This window comes from Oryzias latipes, chromosome 10 (assembly GCF_002234675.1).
Source record: "Oryzias latipes chromosome 10, ASM223467v1".
In the NCBI taxonomy this organism is placed as follows: domain Eukaryota; kingdom Metazoa; phylum Chordata; class Actinopteri; order Beloniformes; family Adrianichthyidae; genus Oryzias; species Oryzias latipes.
The window spans coordinates 17699617-17725160 of NC_019868.2; the positions used below are offsets into that span (position 1 = coordinate 17699617).

General features: G+C 39.2%; 1 protein-coding gene across 2 annotated transcripts; it reads left to right on the top strand.

Moving 5' to 3' along the window:
• Positions 1-2285: 2285 nt before the first annotated feature.
• Positions 2286-25284, top strand: LOC101161900 (E3 ubiquitin-protein ligase SH3RF1). Of its 2 annotated transcripts, XM_011480284.3 has the most exons (11): positions 2286-2464; positions 2742-3090; positions 8652-8870; positions 10552-10647; positions 11973-12335; positions 22622-22743; positions 22882-23052; positions 23501-23754; positions 23847-24148; positions 24238-24527; positions 24716-25284. In XM_011480284.3, the coding sequence occupies exons 2-11, from the start codon at positions 2743-2745 to the stop codon at positions 24894-24896; spliced, it is 2346 nt and encodes a 781-aa protein (XP_011478586.1). In that variant the 5' UTR covers positions 2286-2464; position 2742; the 3' UTR covers positions 24897-25284. The 2 variants fall into 2 exon arrangements, with proteins under 2 accessions (XP_011478586.1, XP_023815015.1); XM_023959247.1 differs by lacking the exon at positions 8652-8870 and having other exon boundaries at positions 2289-2464.
• The last annotated feature ends 260 nt before the right edge of the window (positions 25285-25544 follow it).

Below are 25544 nucleotides of genomic sequence, written 5' to 3' on the forward strand. Positions count from 1 at the left end.
ATGATATGGTAGGAGGCTGCACAGCCAGGCCAGAGGGAACCTGGAGGACCCTTACTGTTGCATCAGACTGCACATCAGAATCAAACACCAAGGGTCTGGCCAAGCTCTTGTAAACTGACTTCCTGCAAAAAGCAACCCTTTTTCTCTTTTTGACTCTCAAAGGCATCATAGATGATCCATCATCTTCACTTTGAAGCATCACCATTAAAGTAAAAAAAAAAACAACAAAAAAAAACAGAGTTTTGTCAAAGCTTCCCTTTGTACAAAAAAAAAAACAAAACAAAAAAACAGTGAGAGGCTTCTGATGAGGGTCCGGTATCAGTGATGATGTAAGCATTTAAATAAATCATGGCATTTGCTGTTGCTCTCAGTCTCTCCGTAAAAGTCTTCTGTACATTTTTAGAATTCTCTTCGTTCTGCTGACGCGAAGAGGCCCATGAAAGATTCATGCTTTGTTTAAAAAATTCAAACTGATGTCCCAAACTTAAGGTGTAAAGTTGGCGTGGGTAAATTATTTAACCTTGGGATGCTGGACTGGGATCTTGGGATCAGAAATGAGCTGCTGACATCTTCACAAATAGACAGAACTGGTTAAATGTGTTCATATACGTAATCAGGTTTGGGGAATTGAGGAGGTAAAATGTGGATACTCTTAAAAACCTGCAATCGTGTCATGAAAGGTAAAAAAGCGCAGCAGTGATTTCATTTTTGACTTATTTGTGTTGATACTTGAAATTTGACTTTTGACACTAGAACTGTAATAAGTAATGATCATTTCTGGTGTAACGAAAGTGTAACGATTAATTGACTTAATCAATTAATTGATTTATATTCTTATGGTCCAACCAGACTAATCTATCAAATGCAAGCTCTAAATCCAATCGACCTAAATCATAAAATCGTTTCAGAATGAATTATTAAAAATATATCAATATTGGGAAATACTGTTTGGATAAAAACACTGTAGGGTTATTTTATTATAATGTAAAAACAATCAACTGCATCACAGCAGACAACACATGCGAGATGACAGCAAAAAATGATGAAGCCATCATTCCAGTCCCACTTTTGGAAACACTTTGAATTTAGCAAAGACATGTGACCGTAGTGTGGTAGAATGTTCCAATAATGTTCCATTTGTATTATTTTGATATGGAAAAACAACAGTAGGCTCAACTTTATGAAACTAAAATGTGAATGGATTTGCCCTTAATTCTTTTTTACGTATTTGTTTGAACACATTTAATTTACACTTGATTATCTTGAAGAAATACAAGGAATCTGGAAAACTTCACCTGCACTGTTCATTATTTAGGTCTTTATCTTTGAGTCAAACTGGTTGAACTTTTTGCTAAAGATACCCTGGATTGATTTTAGGTCAGCGAATCGGATTAAATCAAAACAAATATTCTCTATGAATCGTATCATCAACCACAAATATGATATGAATCAAATCGGTATTAAAAATGAATAGTTACACCCATGTGCACTTATCTGTTACTATAAAAATCTCCGTTTCGATACTTGACCTATTATATGTATAATGATTTATGTAATTATGTTATGGCTTTAATTTGAATTTCCAGACCAGAATATGATAAATAATTTAAAAAAAAAGTAAAATAGTTAAAGCATGATAAGGGTGGGATTATATAGATTTGCTTCCTTCCACTTCTTTTCAAGCAATTCATTAAATAAACTTCACATTTAATGGATTAAATATTTAATTTATTGAATCAATATAATGTATGATTAGTAATTATAATCGCATAATTTACATGAGCATGTATAAACTATATATCCCTTAGTTTTCCTTATTCATTTTCCAGTTAAGTAATTACTAATCATCTTAGGTTTTCTATATCTATTTAGAGATATATATCTCTACTTTGTCTTCTTATGCATTTTTTAATAAAGTTCTTTTGTTTTAATTGCTGGAAATAAATCGATCAATGATTTGAAAAGATACCAGCAGGGGGCGATCATGTCCCACAAACTAGAAGACTTAAATAGGCCAAATGGTTGTCTAACTTTCCTTTCACTTTTAGTTAAAGTTTACTTTAAAAAATATATATATACCAAAAAACACTTTTAAGGCTCAGTTAAATTGAAAAGAGGGATAAAGTGTTCAAACTAATACCCCTCAGGAGCTCACTCTTAATGATTTTTGAGGAGGTTTTTGGATTTCCTCCAAGTCTAAGCTGGAATGTTGTAATGCAGCACAAAAGGGTTAAAGCTCATGTGTGAAACTCGAGACACTTCCTGGTGAATGCAGGTTGCCTCTGCCTAACTCTTCAGACTGCTTCCATGCGGGTGTATGTCGTCATCATGCACGGGTCAACTTCTTGTAACGCGCCAGCGCGCCTCGGGAGATCGCGCTGCGCCATGGCGACACCGCAGTCCCGCATTTCCTAAAAGTGGAGTTTAAGGAGATCACTCCACCAGACAACAGAGCTGCAAATGAGTAAGTTACTGACAGATCAGATGTGATACTTTTTCTTTTTTAAAGTCGGACAAACATCAGCTCGCATGCGCGTGTATTTCCTGTTGTTGTCTGACGTATGCAGCCAGGTGAATCAGGTGAATCAACACCTGTAACTCGCGGCTCAGATGTTGGGAAAAACTCGCTCCTCATTCGTATTAAATGACAAGAATCTGACGTAATTTTTATTTATTTATTTTTTAGGAGACTTTAAGGGGTAATAAACTAAATTTCTGACAACGTCTTGTCTCTCCTGCAGCATGACGGATTTACTTTCCAAAATGGACCAGCTGTCTCTAATGGCCTTGTTAAAATGCCCCCTCTGTTTGGAGAAGCTGGACGCCTCAGCCAGGGTCCTGCCCTGCCAGCACACCTTCTGCGTGTCCTGCCTGCAGAGGCAGGAGGCGGCGCACGCGCAGCTGCTCTGCCCAGAGTGTGGCGCCCCTGTGCCGGTCAAGACGGTGCAGGAGCTCCCGGAAAACCTCCTGCTGGTGCAGCTCCTACAGGGGCTGCAGACTCCCAGAAACTCGCAAAGAGTCCACCATCCGCCATCCTCAGCCAGAGGCAGTGAAGATCAACAGCTGGGAGATAGTCAGGGACACAGTGAGGTCAGTGCATGACCCTCACATTTACTCTGTGTTTTCTTTTTAACTGACAGGAACTCTGACTGACCTTTGCTGTTTCTCCTGGGTTAACCTTCAGTCTTTATGCTACTATAACTCTCTCACATTAAGATTTCTCCCCAAAATAGTGCTTTGGAGTTTTCCAATGCAAATACAGTAGTTTACTTTATCATGCATGTGCCCACTAAAACCTCAATAAAAAGAAGTACAAGCTTTTAAGACCCGCTACAAGAAAAATTGTGTTTTTTTGTGTTTTGAACACATTTTTGTAAAATTTGTCTCATGATGGAGGATATGTATTAAGAGAATTAAACTAAAATTGCATTTCTGAGTATTTCTTTTTCCAAATAGCTGTGAATCAGTAGCAGACCAAAAATGCAGTTTGTAAAAAAGTTGTTTTTGTTTCATGCAAACTACAATGTGCTCCCTTCTGATTCATCCACTTGTAGACGATTGTATCCACGTAGATCTTCCTTTTCCTCGTCCGAGCTGGCATCTAACTCAAAACTGTACAGCTGGATGTCTGCAATATTGCTCCCCACTTTTGTAGCACCAGTGATATTAGGTTGGGGTTGTAAGCTAGCAGAAGAGCACATATAAAGACGGTTGACGGGAAGTGGGAGCGGGCTTACTCCTCATCAACTCAGAGTTGATCTTCTGATGAACTCTTGCCAGTCTGCCGAAGCTTTATCCAAGAAAACAGCACACTTTTCTTTATTTTGACTAAAAACGATATAATTATAATTAAAAGACCACTGGGAAGGTCTTGAAAATAGATCAAAAGATGATCTGAGTAGGACTTTAAAAAAAAAATTGTCAAATCAAATGTTTTCTTATTTTTATTGGAGGTAGTGTTAATCCTACCATTCACAGTTGGACATCCTGGTTGTAATCCCAGGATGAGGATTTGTTTGAATACTCTCCGTGTGCATTGGTTCTCTCAGGACACTTCAGCTTCGAATAGTCATAATAGGTTGGTAGGTCACTCTAAATGACCTCATAGGAGTGTGTGCACTTGTTTGTTTGTGTTGTCACTGACTGAAGACCTTGTATTTACTGACTATCTTACATAGATTATCTTTTATCTCCTAGATCTCATTTATCTAGGTTATTAGGTCCCCGAGGTGTCAAGATTTCCTCTGAAAGTAAAGAGCCCAAAGTGTTAAACCCTGCCTCATTCCAGTATCATTCTTGCACCATACTGTTCAATTAATGCAATGCAGCTAAACAGGAATTGTTCTATCTGGCTGCAAAGAGAGAACTGTGATTCATTCCTTCATAGAACATGTTCCCCACTACTACACACTACACTGGTTGCGCTACACTAAACCTTACAACCTGCTTCTATGAGTCCTGCATGCATATCCTTAATGTCTGTTCACATTTTAATGTGCGACTTATGTGCTACACACCATAGTAGATCCAACCTTTAATCGTTCTCTTTTGTTCTGGAACTCTTTTGGCTCTCAAATACCACCTCTCTGGCATATCAGCATGGACAGAATCAATCATGTGACTCTCACAGCGTCAGTCAATGAGGCTTTCATTAGTCATTTTGGTTTCACAAAAGTCTAATTGAACACATTAGGTTGGGGATTTAGAAGGTGTGTCATTATTTTTTTGTTCATGCATGGTCACAAAAGGATTTTAAACATTCAAAAAAGAAGAAAAAAAGAAAGTAAAAGATGAAGTCACTGAGTGACTTCACCAGAAGGTCCAAAAAAACATCAATATCCCACAATACTTGTGAGGGTAATGTTATTGTTGTGCAGCTGGATGCTGTAACTCTGCTGCTGAGTTTATTCCCAGTTGACTAAAATGAGTTGTTAGCAACAGTCCAATACAAAACCAGTTACCTGGAAAATTACACAACATTCCAGGCAGGGTTCCCTATTTTTTAATGAATCCCAACCAATGCATCTTTATCCCTTTCTCTAAAAGAAGCTATTTTGGTGGGGTGGGGGGTCTTGTCGGCCTTGTCCTGTGGGGGGGCATTCTGGGGGAGGGGCGCTATTGGTACGGGGCAGGGGGGGTTGACGGGTCGGGGTCTCCGCTGAGGCCATCGGCGGTTTCCCCGGCCGGTTGGCTGCCTCGGTCCCGTCGAGGCCGGGCCAGAGCTCTTTTAGGGCCGGCGTTTGGGGGTGGGGGCCTGGACTTGCTCCGGGGGGGGCGGCGCTTTCTGGCTCCTCTCTCTCTCTCTGTGTGTGTGTGTGTGGGGGGGGGGGTGCTGGGCCTGGGGTGTCGGCGCCTCCGGGGGTGGGGCCCCTGGGCTGGGTGGGCCTGGCCCCCTTGCTGGGGGGGGGGTCGGGGGACAGCTGTTTGACCACCGGGGGGACAGTCTATCAGCTGTCCCCAACTTACCCCCTTCCTCATATAACTTCATAATAGGGTGAGGGGGTGGGGGGCTTAGCCTTGGGGGGGGGGTTTACTAGGCAGTGGCCCCCCTCCTATGGTTGCCGTATGGAGTGGGCCCCCCCTCTTTCGGTTTTATTTGCACCTTAGACATGTAGGGCCCTTGGTAGGGGGGGTGCTTGGACATCACTGCCAGCAAGCAGCGGATGTCCTCCTAGCACCCTACCCGCCAATTTTAACCGCACCTTAGACATTTAGGGCCCCTTGGTGGGGAGGGTGAGGGGACGTCACTGTGAGTAATCAGGAGATGTCCCCTTAGTGCCCTACCCGCCAATTTTAACTGCACCCCCCTTAGTACACACACCCCTCCCCCCTCAATATATACATCCCAACATAAACACACACACACATGCACACACACACCCTCTCAAACACACATACACGCACACACATTTTGCAAGGAAGGTGGGACCTGGGTCCATCTGTCCCCTGCCTCTTCCCTGGTGGGGGGTACGGGCCCCTTTGCAACGGCGGCCGTGTCCCCGGGGTGCCGGCTTCCTGGGCCCGGCGGTGCTCTCTCCGCGCGGTGGGGGGGTTCACATTACATCTGAGCCGGGGGTGTCTGGTCCCTGGGGGGTGGGTTCTGGTCCTCGCTCCTGAGTGCTGGGCCCCGCCAAATTTCCAACTGTGGCCGAGCCTGGTCGGGCCATATTTACAACAACCCTTGTGGGCCCTCTTTTTTCCCCGGGGTTCCCCCCTCCTGGGCGGGGGCGGCGGGCCCCTGCCTCGCTCCTCCCTGGACCAACCGTGGGCCGGGCGGATGGCTGCCTGGAGTGCGGAGCGGGTCTCCCTTGGGGGGTCCTGGCTCGTATCTGGGGTTGGGGCGGGGGGAGGCCCGGAACTCCTGGGTGGTGGTGGGGTGGTCGTTTGGGGCTGTGGGCGTCCTTCTCCGGTGGGGCCCTGCGTTGGGTTCTCCCGGCGCGGCGGGGGGGCTGCTCTCCTTGTTGGGCTGGGGCGGCGCTCTCTTTCCCTCCGTGCCTCCCTGGCCTCTGGCTCTGGGGGCCTTGCGGCGGCCCTGCTGGCCCTGGCCTGGGTGGCGGGCTTGGTCGCCCGGGCGGCGGTTGTTCCCTGCCGGTTCCCGTGTGGCGTTGGGGGGATTCCGGCTGCCGCTGCTGCTGCGGTGGGGGTCTTGGGGTGGGGATGGCTGGGCACGTTCCACGTTCCACCACCCATTTTAGAAGAACATAAACACTCACCTGAGCACTGGTGTTAGCTCACCTTTGCACTAACAGTTTGCATGACTGAATGACTGAAATATTTCACACTAGTTGGTTTTAAGGCATAAGTATGCGTGTAAACACTATCTGTTTTGTGTACATGTCGACAGGTGGACATTTTTGCAGCTAGCAGGTGTGTTTAATACATTTCAGTGTGTGTGTGGACAGGCTCCGCCCCTTTTTTGTTTTGTTTTTTTGTTTTTACTGCATTTGAACCTTACCATAATGATTAACAACCAGTAAACTTGTTGCTTTATGCTGCTTCATGGTCTTATCCCCCTTCCCCTCCTATTATCACCCTCCTACCCCCCCCCTCTCTCTAACGTCCCTCTCTCTTCTTCCCCTCTTACCTTTTCCGTCCGGTCCAACACCAAAGATTTTCAGACATGATTGAAATTAATAAAGTCTGGCCTCAATTACAAAAGGGGTTTATTCAGACATACTTTTGGTTTGTCTGAAGATTAATAACCCCTCTTGTTAAAGTAAAATATGTCCAACACAAGAGGCCCTCAGCTCTCATCTGTCTGCCCAGCTGTTGGACAGGACAAGTTAAAATAATAAAAAAAAAAAAAATAAATAAATAAAAGAAGTTATTTAAATTGTTACCTTATCAGGGTTTCATTGTTTTGCAATATATCTCAAAAGTTATGCAACAAAAAACACAAAAAAAGTATTGTAATATAGTGATATTCAGTGCAATTTTTACATTACTGCTCCATCAATCAATCAAGCAAGCAAGAAATAAATCAATCACACTTTATTCATAAAGCACTTTTAATATAAAAGCATAGCACAAAGTGCTTTACATTGAAACAAAACAAAATAATATAAAAACAAGCATGAAAATTAAAATAAACAAGCACAAAATAAAATAAAAAAAGGGATCCCCTCCCCTACCGTAAAATATAAATGAGAATGAAAAATTAAACATTATGATAAAAGCAATAAACAATAAAACATTGAAATAAGGTAAATTAAAATAACGGGCTGAAAATCTAGTTTAAGTTCATAAAACAAGATAAAATGGACAAATAAATAAATATCAATAAATGAATAACTAAACAAGTAAAGCCAGGTTAAAAAGATGGGTCTTTAGCCTTTTTTTAAAGCATTAATGCTCCCTGCGGCATCTCCAGCAATTTCAAACACAAATACAAGTACGTTTGTTCTTAAATGTCAGAACACTGTAAATGTATTTTTAGAGTAAAATATTATGTAGAAAGATTTTGAGTTGCCTAAATAGATTTGATTAGGAAATCTTAATCTTAAAAGTATGTTAAATATTTGGTCTATTTCCCTTTCAGCAACTAAAACATTTTGAGGCAATAAAGAGATTTTTTGTTTTTTGTTTTTATGGTGAGAATTCTTGTTTTTGTTTTGAATGAAATTTCCTCCCTTGTTCAGTTGTGATCACTAGTTATGTTAAAACATGTTTTTCATAAGCAGAGAATGTTGTTTTTTGAATAAAGATATGAAAATCACTTAATGTTTATGAAGATTGTAGGTTGATATTTTCAAAGATTATGTTTTTTTTTCTATCCAGTGGAAACAGACTTAAATTAAGGTTGTCATGATTATTTAACACCTCTACTGTTCTTAATTTTTAATAAAATCCAAGATGTGGGGTTTTAGTTTTAGAAATTCCTCTTTCCAACACATCTGTCTTTGACATTAAAGCGTTTTTGGATTATCCGTTGGTTTGACATTAACAATTATTATTATTTTTTAAATTTCCTGATTGATAAAAAGTTAGCGAGTTAGCCACTTTTTTAGCATTGTCAATAAAAAGAAATAAAACAAAACCAACCTTGCAATACCTTGCAGACTGTGTAAACCAAGATTATGACTTTTAACATACAGTTAACCTACTTAATTCTCACTCATCTTAACCAAAAATAATTTTCTTTCACTTCCCAGCCTGCTCACAGAACATCAATGCATAACCAACTAGATGATGCATCAGCAGAGACGGACGTCAATCCTGCAAAATGCATCGGTCCAAACCACAAAGAGGACGACAGCTGGCAACATGCAGACCTCAGTGAGCGCAGCACGCCTCTTTGCAGGGCGATGTGCGACTTCATTCCAGAAAAGATGAATGCGGAAGATAATAAATACTGTCTCAGCTTTTGCAAGGTCTGCACCTCACATTATTGCTATTGCAGAAGTAAAAAAGAACTTTTTTTGTGTGCATATACTTCAAACATACTAAAGCTTAGGCAGTTATCTGGACTGTCCCATCAGGCAGATGAAACTCTGTTCTTAAAAGGAACCTAAAACAAGTTAGGCAAAACTCACACATTTTTATTTTGTGATTCAAAGAGATAGTGCTTTGCTAAAATATGTGACTAATTTAAATGGAAGGTGTCAGAAATGTATTTGTACATGCAATCAGATAAGAATGTTTGATGTATGAAAGAGAAGAAAATCTAGTAGAAATCTTAGAAAGTGTCATCAATCATAATCGCTTTCTGGTTGCGGTCTTTCTGTTCTTAAGTTCACATTTTTCTTCTATGATGCAAAATTGTTGGATCTTCTTGCATGTTCTGGGCTTTGATGTTTGTCCAAAAACAGAGATGGTGCTTACTTTCAGGAACTTTCAGGGATGTTGCTCTTCCTAAAGTTTTTCCTAGTTGGATTTGGAGTATTGGTGCTAAATATGGGATGTAAAAGCTATTCTTTCTTGTTCTGTAGACTGATTTATTTAAAAAAGGGGCCATTCTCCAAACCTTTTCTGACTTTATCTCATCCTTAAACCTGTTTTGGAGTTTTAAATGACTTTATGACTCTTCTTATTATCTAACAATTCATATTTAATCTCAACTATTTAACAGGCATAAATGTGGTTTATGTAATAACCCTAATTTGCATATACAAAAATGTGATCAGTTGAGAAAGATTATTGATCTAAGTTTAACATTTTAAATAATTAAATAAGAACTATAGACCCCTTTTCCAAAAAATAGAATATAATGTAAAAGTGTATTCATTTCTATATATAGACATTTAGAAGTGCTATTTTTGACTGTTTAATGTGATCATAACCTATATGTTTTTTTCAAAAACAGAAGTATTGTAATTTTCTGAAATTCTGTTTTCGTGGGTTTTATGAGCTGCAACTCCAATTTATGTAAAAATAAACAAATAAATGCAAATACTTGAAATCAATAAACAATAGGCCCAGAATATAGATTCTATGAAGGTTTTAATTTTTGAATGGAATTATGAAAATGAATATACTATTCCATAATAATCTATTTTTTAAAGGGTCTATTCTTTCATAAAGAGTTAAATGTAGAAAATCCCATTATAATCAAGAGCACAAACAAAAAAAGACGTTATATAAATTATGATTTGCAGTAAGAGCTTATGTTTTCATCCAGCTGAAATCCCACACAAGTATTGGTTGTGAGTTTTCTGTAGTTTGTGCTAAAATAAACTAAATTCCTTTGGCTTAAACGCGCCGGTCAGAGCTTTTTTGTTCACTCTCAGCTACAAACTGAGCTGAAGGCTCAGGCCAGAGCTGCAGAGATTGTTACTTACCCTGATGGATCACTGTTACATAAGGGTTTCTGTTCTTGTGTGCTCTCCATGAAAGCACACATGAGCCTGCGGTCCTCTCTTAATGCAGGTGGTCAAATGGTTTGAGAGGCTGGCCTCAGAGAGCCTGGGAGTCACTGAGGGAGCTGATGTCACATGTTGTCAGAAACACGGGGCTCGGAGTTTCTTTGCGGAGTGCTCATTGTCTTCAGCCAGCGCTCTCTACTTCAAGCATCTGGTGTTTTTTGTGCGCCTCTAACTTATTTCTGGTTTGCAGGGGGACGTTTTGACTATTTTCAGACAAGCGGATGAGCACTGGGTTGAAGCCAAGCTTGGGGAAAAAGTTGGATATTGTCCTCTGCAGTTCTTAGAGGTAAGCTGTTCCTTCCTTTTTTATCAAACTGTACAGATGATGTCGGCTGATGTCACTGATGTAATGGATGCAGCCTCGACTTCCATCAACGGGATTTACCCAAGAACGCGTGCCTCCGACGCACCGAGGCAGAAAGTCCGTCTGTGAAGTCCTGCCGTGTCTGCAGCTGCTCATTAGCGTGTGACTGTGTGGCTTACTCAGGTTTACGAGGCTCGCTGAGCTGGCTGCTGTCATGCTGTCATTTGTTTGACTCAGTGTGTTCTGCCTGAAGGAATTAACTTCATGCATGCTGGAGGGGAGAGAGTTGTTTGTTGCTCTCACAGTTGCTCCACATTCTCTTTTACTCACCTCACAAATCAGTATTTTATTGGTTTCTTCTTTTCTTTAACTGGAACACTTGTGCATTCTCACGTTTTCACATAAAAACTTCTTTGTATGTCTTGCCTTAGTTCAGGGGTTTGCAACCTGAGACTCTGGAGCAATGTGCGGCTCTTTTACCCCTCCATTATAGCTCTTTTTCTTCAAAAAATGCAAATGATTTAAATAAATAATGTTTTTTTTGTTGTTGTTTTGGTTAATTTCTTTTAGTTAATAATGATTCATTATTTATTTAACATGTCAGAAAACTGAGCATAATGATAGTAAAAGGTTTAATCTATTATCAGATTGATTTATTCTTAGAAGAAGCTTAAAGCACATCTAGATTTTTTAGAAATTGGATTCTACACCAATGTTATCATGTTAATATTTGATAGTAAAAGAAAAAAAGGATGAAAGTGAACCAAGTCTAACCTGCTGTCAAAAAATAAATAAATTAAAATTTCTAAATAAAAAACTTTTATAATTCAATTAGTGCAAATAATAAAACACTATGTATTTCTAAATTAAAGGTTTAATAATCACAAAAACACAGAAACGAACCCAAATGGTTCTTTAAGCATTAAAGGTTGCAGACCCCTACCTTAGTTACCTCAGGTTTTTTTCCCCACCTTCCTCCTCATCTCAGAGCATTTTTTTCCCTCCTTGTGTCGTGTTCCGAGTGAAAGCATTAACCCTGCCTGAGCCTGCCTATCTGTTTGGTTACTTTGCTCATCCACTGGTACCTATCATGCCTGTGTGGCTCAGCCCGTTTTACCAACAAGTTTTAGTTAGAAGTGGGAGTGTTTGGACAGCTGCATAGCTCATCAGCTGGAGCAGAGATCTGCAGATTCGATGGGCAGGTACAAAAACTCAGAAGGGATTTTCTCAGTTTCTCGGTTCTCGGTTAGGAATGTGTGATTGGATTTTCCCTAAAGCTCAGAGCTTAATGCATTGATGTTTTCCAGCCGAACTCTGCTGCTGCTAAGCTACTAAAAAGGAGGACTCGAAGTGATAGTGACTCAGCAGAATCCCAGCATCACACTGAGAGGGCCACTGATGCACCTAACCGGACCTCCCATTACGGAGTCCCTCAAGTCCTGGTGAAGACTCTCGTTATAAAAACTCCGACTCTCCCCACTCTGAGGAAACAGCCTTCAGCCAGCAGCAACTTCCATCACACAAACATCAGCACTTCCAATGGCTTCAGCCGTCAGGGTCAGCCTCAGCGCTTCCCGCTACCCTCTGCTGAACTGAGGCACTCTCATCACTCCAGAGTGAGTGTTCGACGATCAAGCCGGCACTCCGACTCGCATCGACAGCACTTACAGGTGAGTGGCATGCCCCTCTTTCATGCTGGGCTTCCTTTTGCTCTAGGATTTGGTGACATCTGTACTTTGATTCTGTCGTAGAATAATGACTGACTTCACTGAAGCCATTTAGTTTGTGAAAATCAAACCGGTTTTTCAAGCAATGATATGTGTGGAGGGAATCCTCAGCATCTTGTCTTAGTCATTAGACATTCTCAGTAAAGCAACAAAAGAAAAGGGATGCAGGTTTGACTATTTCTTTGAAATGGCCTTTTTTTAATACAAGTCTTGAGAAAAGGAGCCAAGTTTTTCTTTCATCTGGTTACCGTCCAGAAGGGTGTGTGCATTTCTTTTCCTGTCATTAGCTCAGCTGGTGTTTCTTTTTTGTAGCCTTGTAAAAACATGATTAAAACTTTTTCTAAAACATGTCCAAGTTCCAGCTTTTGCATTTATCATAACGTTAAACAAGTCTCTGCTTGTGATTTAGAGCTTTTATGTCTTAACCTCTGAGTCAGGTTTGACCAGCTGGTTGTGTCGACGGGAAAAGAACTGGATGGAAAATGATACATTTTTTCCTCCCACTTTGGTTATTAGAAGCATCGTGATGAACAAAACATGTTACCCAAAGACATTGTTTTACTTCATTTAAAAAAACAACAACTGCGACGTTAAAAATGTCCCTTGATTTTGTTGGCATTTCTTAGTTTTCCTGTTCATTTAGGAACGTCAGGACAAAAGAATCCCATCAACCATGCAGGTTTAGGAGAAAAGAAATTAAGACTTAAGATAAGGAAGGCAAAATGGGTGAGATAAAATGGGAAAACAGGGGGGAACAAAGGGCTTGGAGTTGAAAAGAATTAAAAGTTACAGGCTACAAAAATGCGAAACACAAGAGGGAGAAAGAAGGAGGAGGACAAATGAGAAATAGATGTAGGGAGTGGGAGGCTAGAACAGTCCCTCTGTGTGTCTACTTATCTCTCTCATGCTGATGATGATGAGTCACTTGTGAAGTCGGTTACATAACAGAGCCCTATCCCCTGCCTTCAAACTCCTTCCCCTTCACTAAGCAGGTAACACTCGCACATCAGTGGGCAACTTATGGCAGACAAGCCACACACTCCTGTTTTTTTTTGAAGGCGTGCGTCCCTGAAGCTGATGCTGAGCCTTCCCAGTGACCAAGCCAGCGTTATTCTTAGCATTACTTTCCGTCAGCTCTCACCTCTGGCTCTGCTGTTTGACAGAGAGCTGCAGCTTCCCTCCCACTGTGGCTTAAATAATGCACATCATGTGAATATTGGCATGGTTATGTAAGAGAAGAAAAAAAAACATTTAGGAAAGAGAAGAACCAAAACGGTTCAGTACCGAGTCATTCTTCACTCTTTGAACAAACTGTCTAGCTGTTGTTAATCTTAAAACTGATAATTCAGGTGGAAATCAGCAGAAAAAGACAGAAATGTACTTTTTTTTAGAACAGTCCGTAAATCTATGTGATGAGTTTCATGTTTCAAAAATGTCAGAGAAAATCAGAGAATTAACAAACTGAGATGGGGTTGGATTATTTTTTATTTACATCTAATGACTTGAGTTTGCTGCTTTAACCTCCACTCCTGCTGTGTGTTGCTAATAAACAGCAAACCATTAAATACAGGACATATTTTAATTTAGCATCACTGTAGAGCTTTCACTATTAAACTTTCCTCTTCATTAAACTTTCTTGTTTCGCTTATTTTAATCTTGAATTCGAATAAACTAATGAACTCGTTTGAAAGCCTTGGTAGTGGTGCAAACGATGATATCCCTACACACAGTGGTAAAACAACAACTGTAAATTTACACGCTGAAAATCCCAACAAACAAAAACATTTCCCGTCTCTTACAGAAGTTACTGACTTCAAAAATAAAAAGCATAAATTGTTCCCCAAGTTTAGATTCTAACATTGCTGAAAATAAATCACAAACACGTCACATAAATGGCGCTGAAAATCACCTTGAATAGAAAAAAACATTGAAGATTTAATGTCATTCTTTTCCTTGCCTGAGCTGACCTCTGCCTCAAAACTGTACGGCTGGATGGCTCAACAATTCTGTTAGGCTAGGGTTATGAGGGGCTGTAAGATAGCATGTAAACAGATGGATGATGGGAAGGGGTGGACTTACTCTGCTGCGCCAACAATGCCGCCCCAGAGGTAAATTTCTAATGAACTCCTAAAGCTCTACAGAAACTATGTCAGAGAAAACAACACAAGTTTTTATAATTTTGGCTAAAAACAACATAATTATAATTAAAAAAAACACTGGGAACGTCTTTTACAAGAGATTAAAAGATGATTGGAGTAGGACTTTAAAGAAATCCTGCTTGGCAACACGGTAAGGTAAATGGTTTGCTGGTGCATGAAGGATTTCTATGGAGCAGCTTTAGGAAGAGGTTATCATTTGGGTGGGATAAAAGTTTAATTCTAACTTTGTTGTTCTTTTTCAGTAATAACTTTAACGAGGAAATTTTAAAAATGCATTAATAGCTGCAAGTTCCATGCTTCTGGTCTGACAATAAATGGAAACATAAAAAAAAAATTGATTTTCAAAAGCAAAACTCGTAAAGTCTTTGATTTATAACCGACACGTTGATAAATCGGTTATTACTTAATAATGTTTATTTAACAGGTACTACATGCATATTTCTTAATTCATGGGGAAACAAGCTTCTTTGCCTTCATAGCTCCCATTAAATAGTTCGCAACAAACAGAGAAATATAGTAAAATGCTTAGAAGGGATCTGGAAATAAATCACCAGCTGCACATAGAATTTAATTTTTGTTTGCTCAACTTACATAAAAGAACAGAGAAGCGTCATACATTTAGGCATTTGAACATTTTGGCAAGGTTTGTAAACAAAAACTACCATAAGGTAGGTCAATTCACTAAAATTCAAAGCAAAAAAAAGCCACTAGGTGGCTGGCGACACAAAAAAGTTAGTCCTTGTTAACTTTAACCATGTGACTTTTTAACAAAAGCAAATATACTTGCAGTTTAGTTGACACCTCTGTCAGCATCTTAAAACCTCAGCTATAAATAAATTAGACTGAAATTGAATTGGTAATAACTGTTCTGAGTTTCAGTTTTGTGAACAATTTATTTTTAGATTTTATTGAAAGAGATTTTGAAGTATTGCCTTTTGAATGACTGTCAAATCCTCTATTGATCAGGCTATTCGTCAATATTGAGAAGAATCAAGGCTGAATGCCATCACATTTATCAAAAATGGCTACAACCGCTGACTAACGGGAGATGTCACCGCACAGTTTGTCCCTCTATAAAAAGTCACTGATGTTCACAGGCATAAATGCCGGAGCTGCTTTCATGTCAGTAGCTGACAAAATGTATTAACTGATGCTGTGGTGCATGGGGGAATCCTTCCTCATCATCCTTTTTCTGCTGCTTTCAGTTTTATGTTGTCTAGAATGAATTGAAATGAATGGTTTTCATTGGTTAGAGGTTTCTAAATAACTGTGTAGCACCTTAAAGTCCCACTTTGATTATCTTTTGTTTAATTGTTCCCAGTGGTCTTTCAATATGATTATGCCATTTTTTGCCAAAATAAAAAAACTGTCGTTTTTTTTAGTACATAGTTTCTGCAGCTCGGCAGGAGTTTATTAGAAATTCATGACTATTTATGCACTTTTGGTTGCGGAGTAAGCCTGCCACTACGTCCCATCATCTATTTGTTTACACTCTCTCCTGCTTACAGCCACTTACAACCTTAACCTAACATCACTAGTTCAACAAAAATGGCGAGCAATATTGGAGTTATCCAGTTGAACAGTTCAGAACCAGAAACCAGCTCAGAAGAGGAAAAAGAAGGCGTACATGAATCTTTTTGTTTGCACGTGAATCCATCACAATGGAGTGGAGCAAGGAGCTTGTTGCTTGCCGTAGTAGCTTCTACATCACATCTCCAAGCTTTTTCAAATGTCATTTTTTGTGTGCTCCTGATTCACAAAAATTTGAATAAAGAAATACTCAGAACTACAATTTTAAGCCAAATATTCTTTATAAATATAAATGGACTGGGTTCTTATAACCCAGACTAATTTTTCCTGAAAAGAGAAATATGTGGAACCACAGACGAAGTGGTTCACAGAACACATTTCTGATGTTCTTCTATTACATTGACGTTACCATGGATTGTTATGGGATTAAGACAAAATAGTAAGTAGTGCCTAATTGGTGTCAAGAAAATGTCAGCTTTAATAATGAATATAATTAGGATGTGCGTACTGCAAATGGGTTCAGTGGCAATTCCAAATGTGTAAATTCATTTAGCTTAATGATTAATGATTGGGGAAAAAAAGAGTAATAGTGAAAACTTGAAATCTCACCTTGCTCGATGGCAAGTTAAAGAACGGGAAAGTTACACATTTTCCCTTCATGCTCAGAGGATGTACAGTCATTTGAGAGAGACCACAAAAAACAGCAGCAGCAGCTGCAGATGATGCTGGCATGATGTCACAGTGATTCAAGATCAAACTGGACAGGAATCAAAATGTCACACACTAACTGGCCAGGCTTGTCCTGAGTTTCTAAAGAGGAGTGCAGAAATGTTTGGCAGACTCAACTCAAAAATGCTCTTTGCAGTGGCTGCTGACCAAACTGAAGCTGGTTGAGGTCGCTCACAACGGCATCACTTGACAAGAATTCAGGATTTTTTTCAAAATATTTGAAATTCATTGTTAAATGTTAAAAATGATGGGTAGAAGTCAAAATGTCACTAATGTTAAAAACTTTAAAATAATAATAATAAGAAAAATCTGGATTTTAATGTATTTGGTATAATATTTCTTATAAGCCAAAAAAAGATAAAAACTCCACTTTTTAAATTTAAAGTAATTTTTTAATGTTATTTATAAACAAAAAATAGTGATTAATTAATATCCTTTTTTGGACAGAATGCACATTTTATTCCACATAGGAAAGTTAGGATTACGAAAGTTTATAAACGGTTCAAAAAAACAGTTTACTTGGAATATATGAATATTGAACAAAATGCTATTTATTTGTGTCATTTCTTTGAAAAAAAAAACAAAATTAGATGTTGATTAATAATCTAAATGTTAAAGGAGACAACAGATGCAATTAAACATGCTTTTTAGAGGAGCCCACACCTAATGACTGAAATGATGTGTCATTATAGTGTGGGAGGGCTGGCAGAGTAGTTAAAAATAATACCTCCTCCTGGCTCTTTAACTGCTGTGGAAAATGTTAATAGGGTAAGGAATTTTAGTTAGACTTTATTTCAGACGTAACAGCTTCATCTTTACAAATACTTTTATCCAAGATAACATTTGCAAAATCTTTTATTTTCTAAGGAATTACTGAACAGAGTTATCTGTTTCCACAAAATAACTGTTTTTTTATCCAAAGAAGACTTGACAATAAACACAGAACTTTCTTCTTTTCAGCACTTGAAGGATTTAGACAGCTGTTGTTGTGACTTGGTTCTTGATAATTTACTGATTTTTAAATCAGTAAAGAAGTTTTCTCTATAAAGACTTGTCTTGCCAATCACATTGGCTTTTTACACTGGCATAGGTCATTGACCCATCTTTTAGCATAGTTTTCATAAAAAAATGAATGTAAAGGTTTCAAAAAGTTTTTAACTTTGATATTTTTAGTTTAAAACAAACATAGCAAAAGTTATGACACATAATGGTGATATTTTTGGATTAAATCATTTGACATTTAAGTGGAGCGCCCCCTGTTTTTTAGGCATATTTTCACATTGTTTGGACATTTTTTAATTTTTAATTTTTATTTTGTCTCTAAATATTTGATCTTTTGTGAGAAAACAAATTATTTGAATTTTGGGGATATTTGTAGTGAAAAAACTAAATGTACCACTCTGAATTTCGTTTTTTGGACAGTTTCAAGTTCATTGTGGAATTATAGTGTAATATAATCAAAAATATACCAGTAAAAAAAGAAGCTGGGGTTGTATTCAAAAGATTGATATCAAGCATTGCCATAAAAAACTGTTTTAAAATCAAATATTTTAGCAAATTGCAAAGTAGAAAAATGCTCAAAAAGGCCTCAGACTACCAAGTGTTAATAACAACAAAAAATATTGTTAAGTGTCTGTACAATTTGCCAGAAAGTGTTATATCTGACAGGAAGACAGATCTGCCAAAACACTCTTTCGTGCAGCAAGGATTTTAAAGTCTCTGACTGAATGAGCTCCTCAGTCCATCCTCCTCTCACCCACCACAGTCACAGACTCTAGGGGATATCCCAAAACAGGGCTGGATCTCTGGACCAGTTTGTTGATCCTCTTCCCGTTCCTGTCAGTGTATCCTTCACCCAGCAGCTCACACTGTAGAAGAGGGTTGAAGCAAAAACGGCATGATAAAAAGCTCTTTAAGAGTCCTGCAAACTCTGATGGACCTCAGTCTCCTCAGCCTCTCCTGTGATCTCCAATTGCTTTTTTAAGCTGCAAATTTGCTTTTTTTTGATAAGCCACTACAGCTGATCGAGTACCCACAGATCACTTGTGGAAAATAGCCTAAAAAGGAGCAGCATGCATTCCACTTCACTATTATATGATTAAAAAAAAGTCCATGTCTGTCAAAAACATGTTACTTATGAGAGACAAAATGTCCAACCAAAATGCCTGTTGGGTACCGCTCAACCAGTTACAGCCAGTGTAAGCTGGAAATAAAAGGGGTTACCAGCAGCATTTCTTTTTTAACAATTATAGCTGAAAGCTGGATGTAGGATTTAAATGAAGAACTATGAAAAACAGGACTGAACTGTTTTAAAATGACTAAACTGATAACCGAAACACAAAAAAAGAGCTGGGGACAGAGGATGTGGAGAACTCTCACAATGAAGTGGTGCAAGAAAATTAAGCCGAGTAGGAATTTTTAATGACTGCAAAAATGGCAGATGTAAACTCATTAAAAATGATTCAAAGGTGGACTTTTATTCAAAACATAAAGTAATAATTAATGAATGACCAATGCTGAACAACACATCTTTATTGAGAATTTTATAACTAAAAGAAGAAAAGGAGGACTTTTTGTCACGGTTGTGGGGTGGCTTGAGAGCCGGTTGGACCCAGTAGGAGAGGCAGAGGCACGAGGATCAGGGACTAGGGGTTTTAATAAACAAAAACCAAACACAAAGCGCTGCAGAGCAGGATTTCTGAACAAACAAAACTTACTTGACGTGGCGAGGAACATGAAACATGGAACGTGGCAAGAGACAGCATGACATGAAAAACCATGACAAGACTAATGAACCAGCACAGGAGGAAGGCAAAGACATGACTTAAATACAGACAGGGCAGACAAGACACAGGTGAACACGATCAGGGCAGATGGGGACCAAAGGAAGTAAAACTCAAGAAAACAGACGAGACAGGGGAACTTTCAAAATAAAACAGGAAACAGAAACAAACAAGACAGAACAAGGACGAAAAACAAGACAACAAACCCAAACCATGACACTTTTTATATTAAAGTCACTACGATTTTTGTCCAGAAGGAGAGACAAATGGATTTCATTTACAGGTAAGGTTCTGACTAGTGTATGTGTGTGTGGTAGGGGTGTGTGTATGAGAACATCCTCCACTACACTGTCTGTTATAGTCTGTAGCATTCAGCTTGGTGTGTTTTGAAGGTTTTGGTCAAACATGTGTGTGCAGTTAATGGTCAATCACTTAGAATCAACAGCACAGTATTCGAGTCTGGAGCAAACAGCTGAACTCTAAAGTGCTTCTGCCGATCAGACCTTTCACTCTCATGCAAGGACTGATTTGCATGGAGTGTTGATCACTTTACACATAGAAACAAGAAGCCACTTCCTCATTCTCCCTATTTTCTGACAGATGCGCCGTCTATACCCAATGAAAATCATGTTTTTCGTCTTTGTAACATGTGCTTGTAGGATTTTTCTCATGGAGAACATATACAAAAGAATTTAAGAATAAAACTTTATTTCTGAGTATTTCTTTATTCAATCAGGTGCAGATTAAAAAATACAGTCTCAAAAAGTTCTCAGTTGTGACGCAGGAACTGCAACAGAGGAGCCAAAGTCTCCCTTCTCCGCTCCATTCTGATGGATCCACTTGCAGACAAAATAGATCCATGTACCTGTATGTCTTCACTTTCACTGTCTGAGCTGGCATCTGGTTAAAAAAGTTACAGCTGGATATCTCCAATATTGCTCGCCATTTTTGTTGCTCCGCTAATGTTAGCGTGGGGTTGTGAGGGGCTGTAAGCCAGAGGAAAAGAGTGTAAATAGATGGATGATGGGGTATCGGCGGAGGCTTACTTCTGCTTCAACAGTCCCGCCCACAACTCAGACGCAAATGTCTAAACAAACTCCTGTCACTCTGCAGAAACTATATCCTTGAAAATGACACAGGTTGTTTAGATTTAGGCTAAAAATGACATAATCATAATTAAGAAACCACTTGGAAGGCTTTTACAATATATCAAAATCTATAAACTTGGTGTATAAAACAAAATTTCAATCCCAAATTTAAACTGGTTTTCAAAAAAAAAAAGAGGAAAAAAAACTGAATCAAAAGTTAATGTGCTTTAGACAAGAACCAACAGTTAGTCTTAAAAACTTTTCAAAATGTGTTTTTAAACATCTTCACGATTTAAGTTTAATATTTACATTTTTTTGTTAACTGGTTTGTCAATCGTATTTTTCTCCATACAGTCTACAAGCAGTTCAACAAAAATAGCAGATAATTGTAATTATTGTCTCTTTTTATAATATATTAAACAGATGTTTAATCTTTTAAATGAAAGGTTTTTGTTCTACACTCTCTGCTAGGTTAGTGCTTGTTCGAAGCACCTAGGCGTTGCGTGACTGAGAGTGACTCGTGTTTTTTGTAAAAAGAAGCAAAGACTACGGAAAGGACAGAGGTTGTGGGGGGAAAAAAACAAGTAAATAATTTAACATATGAAGATATCTGTTTTTTTTTCTTCTAGCAACTGATGTTTTTTGCAAGAAGCCAGAACTTTTTTTGTAAAAGCTGTGGTAGTTTATAAATCTGCTTTTTCACCCCCCAGTTAAATCTGTGCCTAAAATTCTATACTGTACTTTTAAAAAAAAAATCAAAAACAGGATCTGATGCTTTTAAATTCTCTTTCACGGAAGGTGGATGGCTGCTGAAACATAACCTTTCCATTTTTTTTTTGCAGCCGTCTATTGCTGGTTACTTCTTTTTTTATTACTGCTCTATACCCTTAAAGGTTTGTGAGAATGAAGGGTAGCATAATACCAGGAGGACTGCAGGAACCAGGCACATAAAGTGCATCAAGGGAACACCATGCCCACGGGCAAGCATAAATACTTGAAGTAGTCTTTGAGTGGTGGGGCTATGAATAGCAGTGCATGAACTAACGTCATGGCAACAATAATGGGCTGTAGCAAAGATATTTCTTACCCTTTTAAGAAAATCTGTAGGAAAGCTTTATGTGTGACGAGGCTGTTTGATCCTAAGAGGAAACCAACCAGGTAAATCAAAACATAAAATTTTTTTATTTTATTTTTCAAGTAAGTAAAGGAGTTTGGCTGGGACTCCCTATAGTCACAGATTCTGTAAGTTGTCTAACTTGAAAACATGAGAGGTTTGTGACATTGATCATAGATGCACTTCAACTGTAAGAGACAAAAAAAGAATCCAGGAAATCAAATTATGCAGTTTAAAAAAAAAGTATGGAAAAAGATGTTTGTTTTACATCTAGATTGCTAATGTTTGGACCAATGTAGAAAAAAAATCCTATAAAAAACTCATTTGTAATTGCAGTTTTTATGAACCGTGACATAGTTTCCTCTATTGTTTGAAATGAGTAATTTTAGACCAAAAATCAGCTTAGTTTGGGGTTACGGTCTGAAAACATGACCTGTAAATGCAGTCTTCATTTGATCGTTCATCTAAACCCTGAATAACTGAGCTTTGTGGTGTTTGGAATTGTCCCGCTAGAAAAAGACTGAGTTTGTGTTTCTTTTTCCATTTATACATGGCTGCCAAAGAACCTCAATAAAGCGAATTACTCATACAGGAAATTGGACCAAAATTCCTTTATAGCTATGTAAGAAACTAAAAACATTCATGACTACTTTTAAAAAAGGAGGAGGTGTAACCTGTAGTTTAGACTTAATTCTGGTTGAGCAATTGCCATTTCTTATATGTATTCACACAAAATGAACTATACTTGGATGTGGTTTTGCTTATTTAATGTCTATGCCTTGTGCTTTGCTTTCTACATGATAATTACAAATTGTTTGCATTTCAGAGTGAGATAAAGATGACCAGTGAAACCCCACCCACGATCACCATGGCTCTGTTGAACCCTCAGATGACCTCTGCCTCTACAGACAGCAAGAACTCCTCCACACAGCAGCTCTCTATCAGTGTGTGAGTCACAGTGGTTGTTAACACTATATTAATGGTGTGAAAATAGATCTTATGTGTAAGAAAAGGATGGAAAGAAAGTTTTGGTCACAAAAGGTGACAGCCACTCACCGGATGGGAACCTAATGTGTGACTCAACAGGTGTGCCGTCCTGTACAACTACAAACCCAGACGAGCAGAGGAACTGGAGCTGAGGAAAGGAGAGATGGTGGGGGTGTACGGAAAGTTCAAAGAGGGATGGTTGCGTGGGTTGTCGCTCAGAACAGGCAAAGTGGGCATTCTGCCTAGCAACTACGTCACACCTGTGCTCAGGTGAGAGGCTGGGATGTGTGTGAGTGCGGATTAAGAAAAAAAATGTCAGTTTAGGTCTAACAGGCCAAAGAGGACATACTGTTAATGTTAGGTTGGGGGTGTGAGGGGCTGTAAGCTAGCTGGGGAGAGTGTAATCAAAGGGATGGTGGGAAGTCAGGGCAGGCTAATTTAGTCCTGCCCACAACGTAGAGGCAAATTTCTAATGAACAACTGCCACTCTGCAAAAACAATGTCCTAGAAGACGTTGTTTTTTGTAATAATCGCTAAAAACAGCATTAATGATAATTAAAAGACCACTGAGAACACTTTTAAAGTAGATCAAAAGATGATCAGAGTGGGACTTTAAAAATTCCTCCCTAAGTGGCAGTATCACAGTGTGACTGATTAAAATGTCTTAGTATACTATGGAGACTCCTTTATGCTAATATTTCTGCTTGCTCACCTACAGAACCTCGGCCAGACTCCTGGAGACCAAGACAGCTAATGCATCCTTACAGTACAACCCAGCAACTGGGAAGAAACCCACAGCTGCAAACAATCCCGCTGTGGTCCTTGCATTTGACAGGGTGAATGGTGATGGAGCATCGTACTCAGCGGGACAAGTTCCATCTGTGGCAAATGGATCTCAGCATGCAAAGCCATCTTTTTATGGAAGCTCTCAAGGTTGGGACACAGTGAGGCGTATATTTAACCCGCACAGAAGTGAGTCCAAGGCAGCTGTCTATTCAGATTTTCATTGTGTTATAGATTTTACAATGTTTGATGTCTGTATTTATTTTTTACCTCCTTTTCAGGCTCAAACTACGCCTCTCAGCTGTCCACTTTGAACGTCCCATCCAACTCGCAACACTTTGCCCAGGTCCAGGCATCAGGCTACTCACCCGCCCTGCAGAGGAAGAAGAACAACAGCCTCTTATCCAACCCAATCAAAGCTTTGAGTCGGATGACTGAGCCTGTAGCACCCTCTGCTGCTGGAGTGCTGAAAGATAGAGAATTTACCTCCCATGAATCAACATTTCAGCATTACAGGCAGCCTACAGTTGCACCTCAGTCTATTCTGGTTAAACCGGACACACACAAGTGTAGTTCCAACAAGGTAATATTATGCTTCCAATTTCCTTTAAATGCCTCAGTTTTGCTTAGTCATACCTGCTATGGAGGGTTTTAACAATCGTGTTTTCACAGCCTCAGAAATCAGTGCGGTTTGTCACAGAAGAAGACTCCCCGCCCCCAAGACGTCGTACGTCCTCATGGTCGTCCGGAACCCAGATTGGCCGTCCTGGGCCACGTCCTTTAGAAGTTTGGGCCCCGTCTCTCACCTTGGGGAGAGACGGACCGGGGATCATTCTCAAGGAAGGAAGAAGTCCTGTTTTCAGAAGAGGCCTGGAAACAGCCATTTCAGATGTGAAAAACACAAAACCACTACCTTCACAGCCACCACTGTCCGCCCTGTCATTTCAGTACAGTCCCAGCAGGTGAGCTGAACATATGCCCCTAACCAAAGTGTGTCATGCACATACTTAAACACATACAATAAACAAGTAAACAAAAAAATAATTTCTCCTACTAAAATCAATATACTCAGAGATGGATCTGTGTGTTAGACCTAGATTGAAATTTAAATAGAGATGAGTCAGACTTTTAAGTATTTCTTTTCTTTCAGACACAGGATGACCGCGACACATTTAGCCCAAACAGACTCTGAAATCAGCCTGCTTCAAGGAGAGATGGTCCTCGTACACAGGCCTCAAGCTGATGGCCGGGTGCTTCTTACTCAAGAGAGCACTGGGCAGACAGGTGTATTCCACAGCGGTGTTCTTCAGTGCCTTGAGAGGCTCAGCTGACTGTGTATTTCTTTTGTAATAATGTACATTTGCACAATTCTTTGCATTCAAACTGCCAAACAACTTGATAGAACTGAACAATTGGATGTTTAAGGCCCAAAGATAAATGAAAGGTCATTGTTTTGGTCCTGACTGCCAATGCGAATGTGTGTAAATTCACTGGCGATGTTTTAATGTCCCTCAGTATGTGTGACCCCTTCTGTCAAATGTTGTTGTGACATATTCTGTTCTAAGATAAGTGTTTCTTGTTCCAAAACTGTTACACCATGTGTTGAGTGCCTTTGTCAAAACCTACAAAGGAAACTATTTGTATTAAATATGTCTAGAGGAATCTTGAGGTAAAGTATCTATACCGCCTACGTGTTCATAAAGTATACTTCCAAACCATTTGTAGTTGGGTATTTTTTATGTGGACCACAAAGAACTTGTTAATTGGCAGCTCTGAAAATCAGAAATCTTTACTGCATATTTTTTAAACTTAAACTCCAATAATCTTTTGATTTATTTTAAAAGCGTTCCCAGTGGTCTTTTAATTATGATTTTGACCAAAAGTAGGACATAATTTCTGCAGAGGGGCAGTACTTCTTTAGAAATTCTCCTCTGAGTTGTGGGTGGGACTATTGGCGCAGGGTAATCCTACCCTGACTT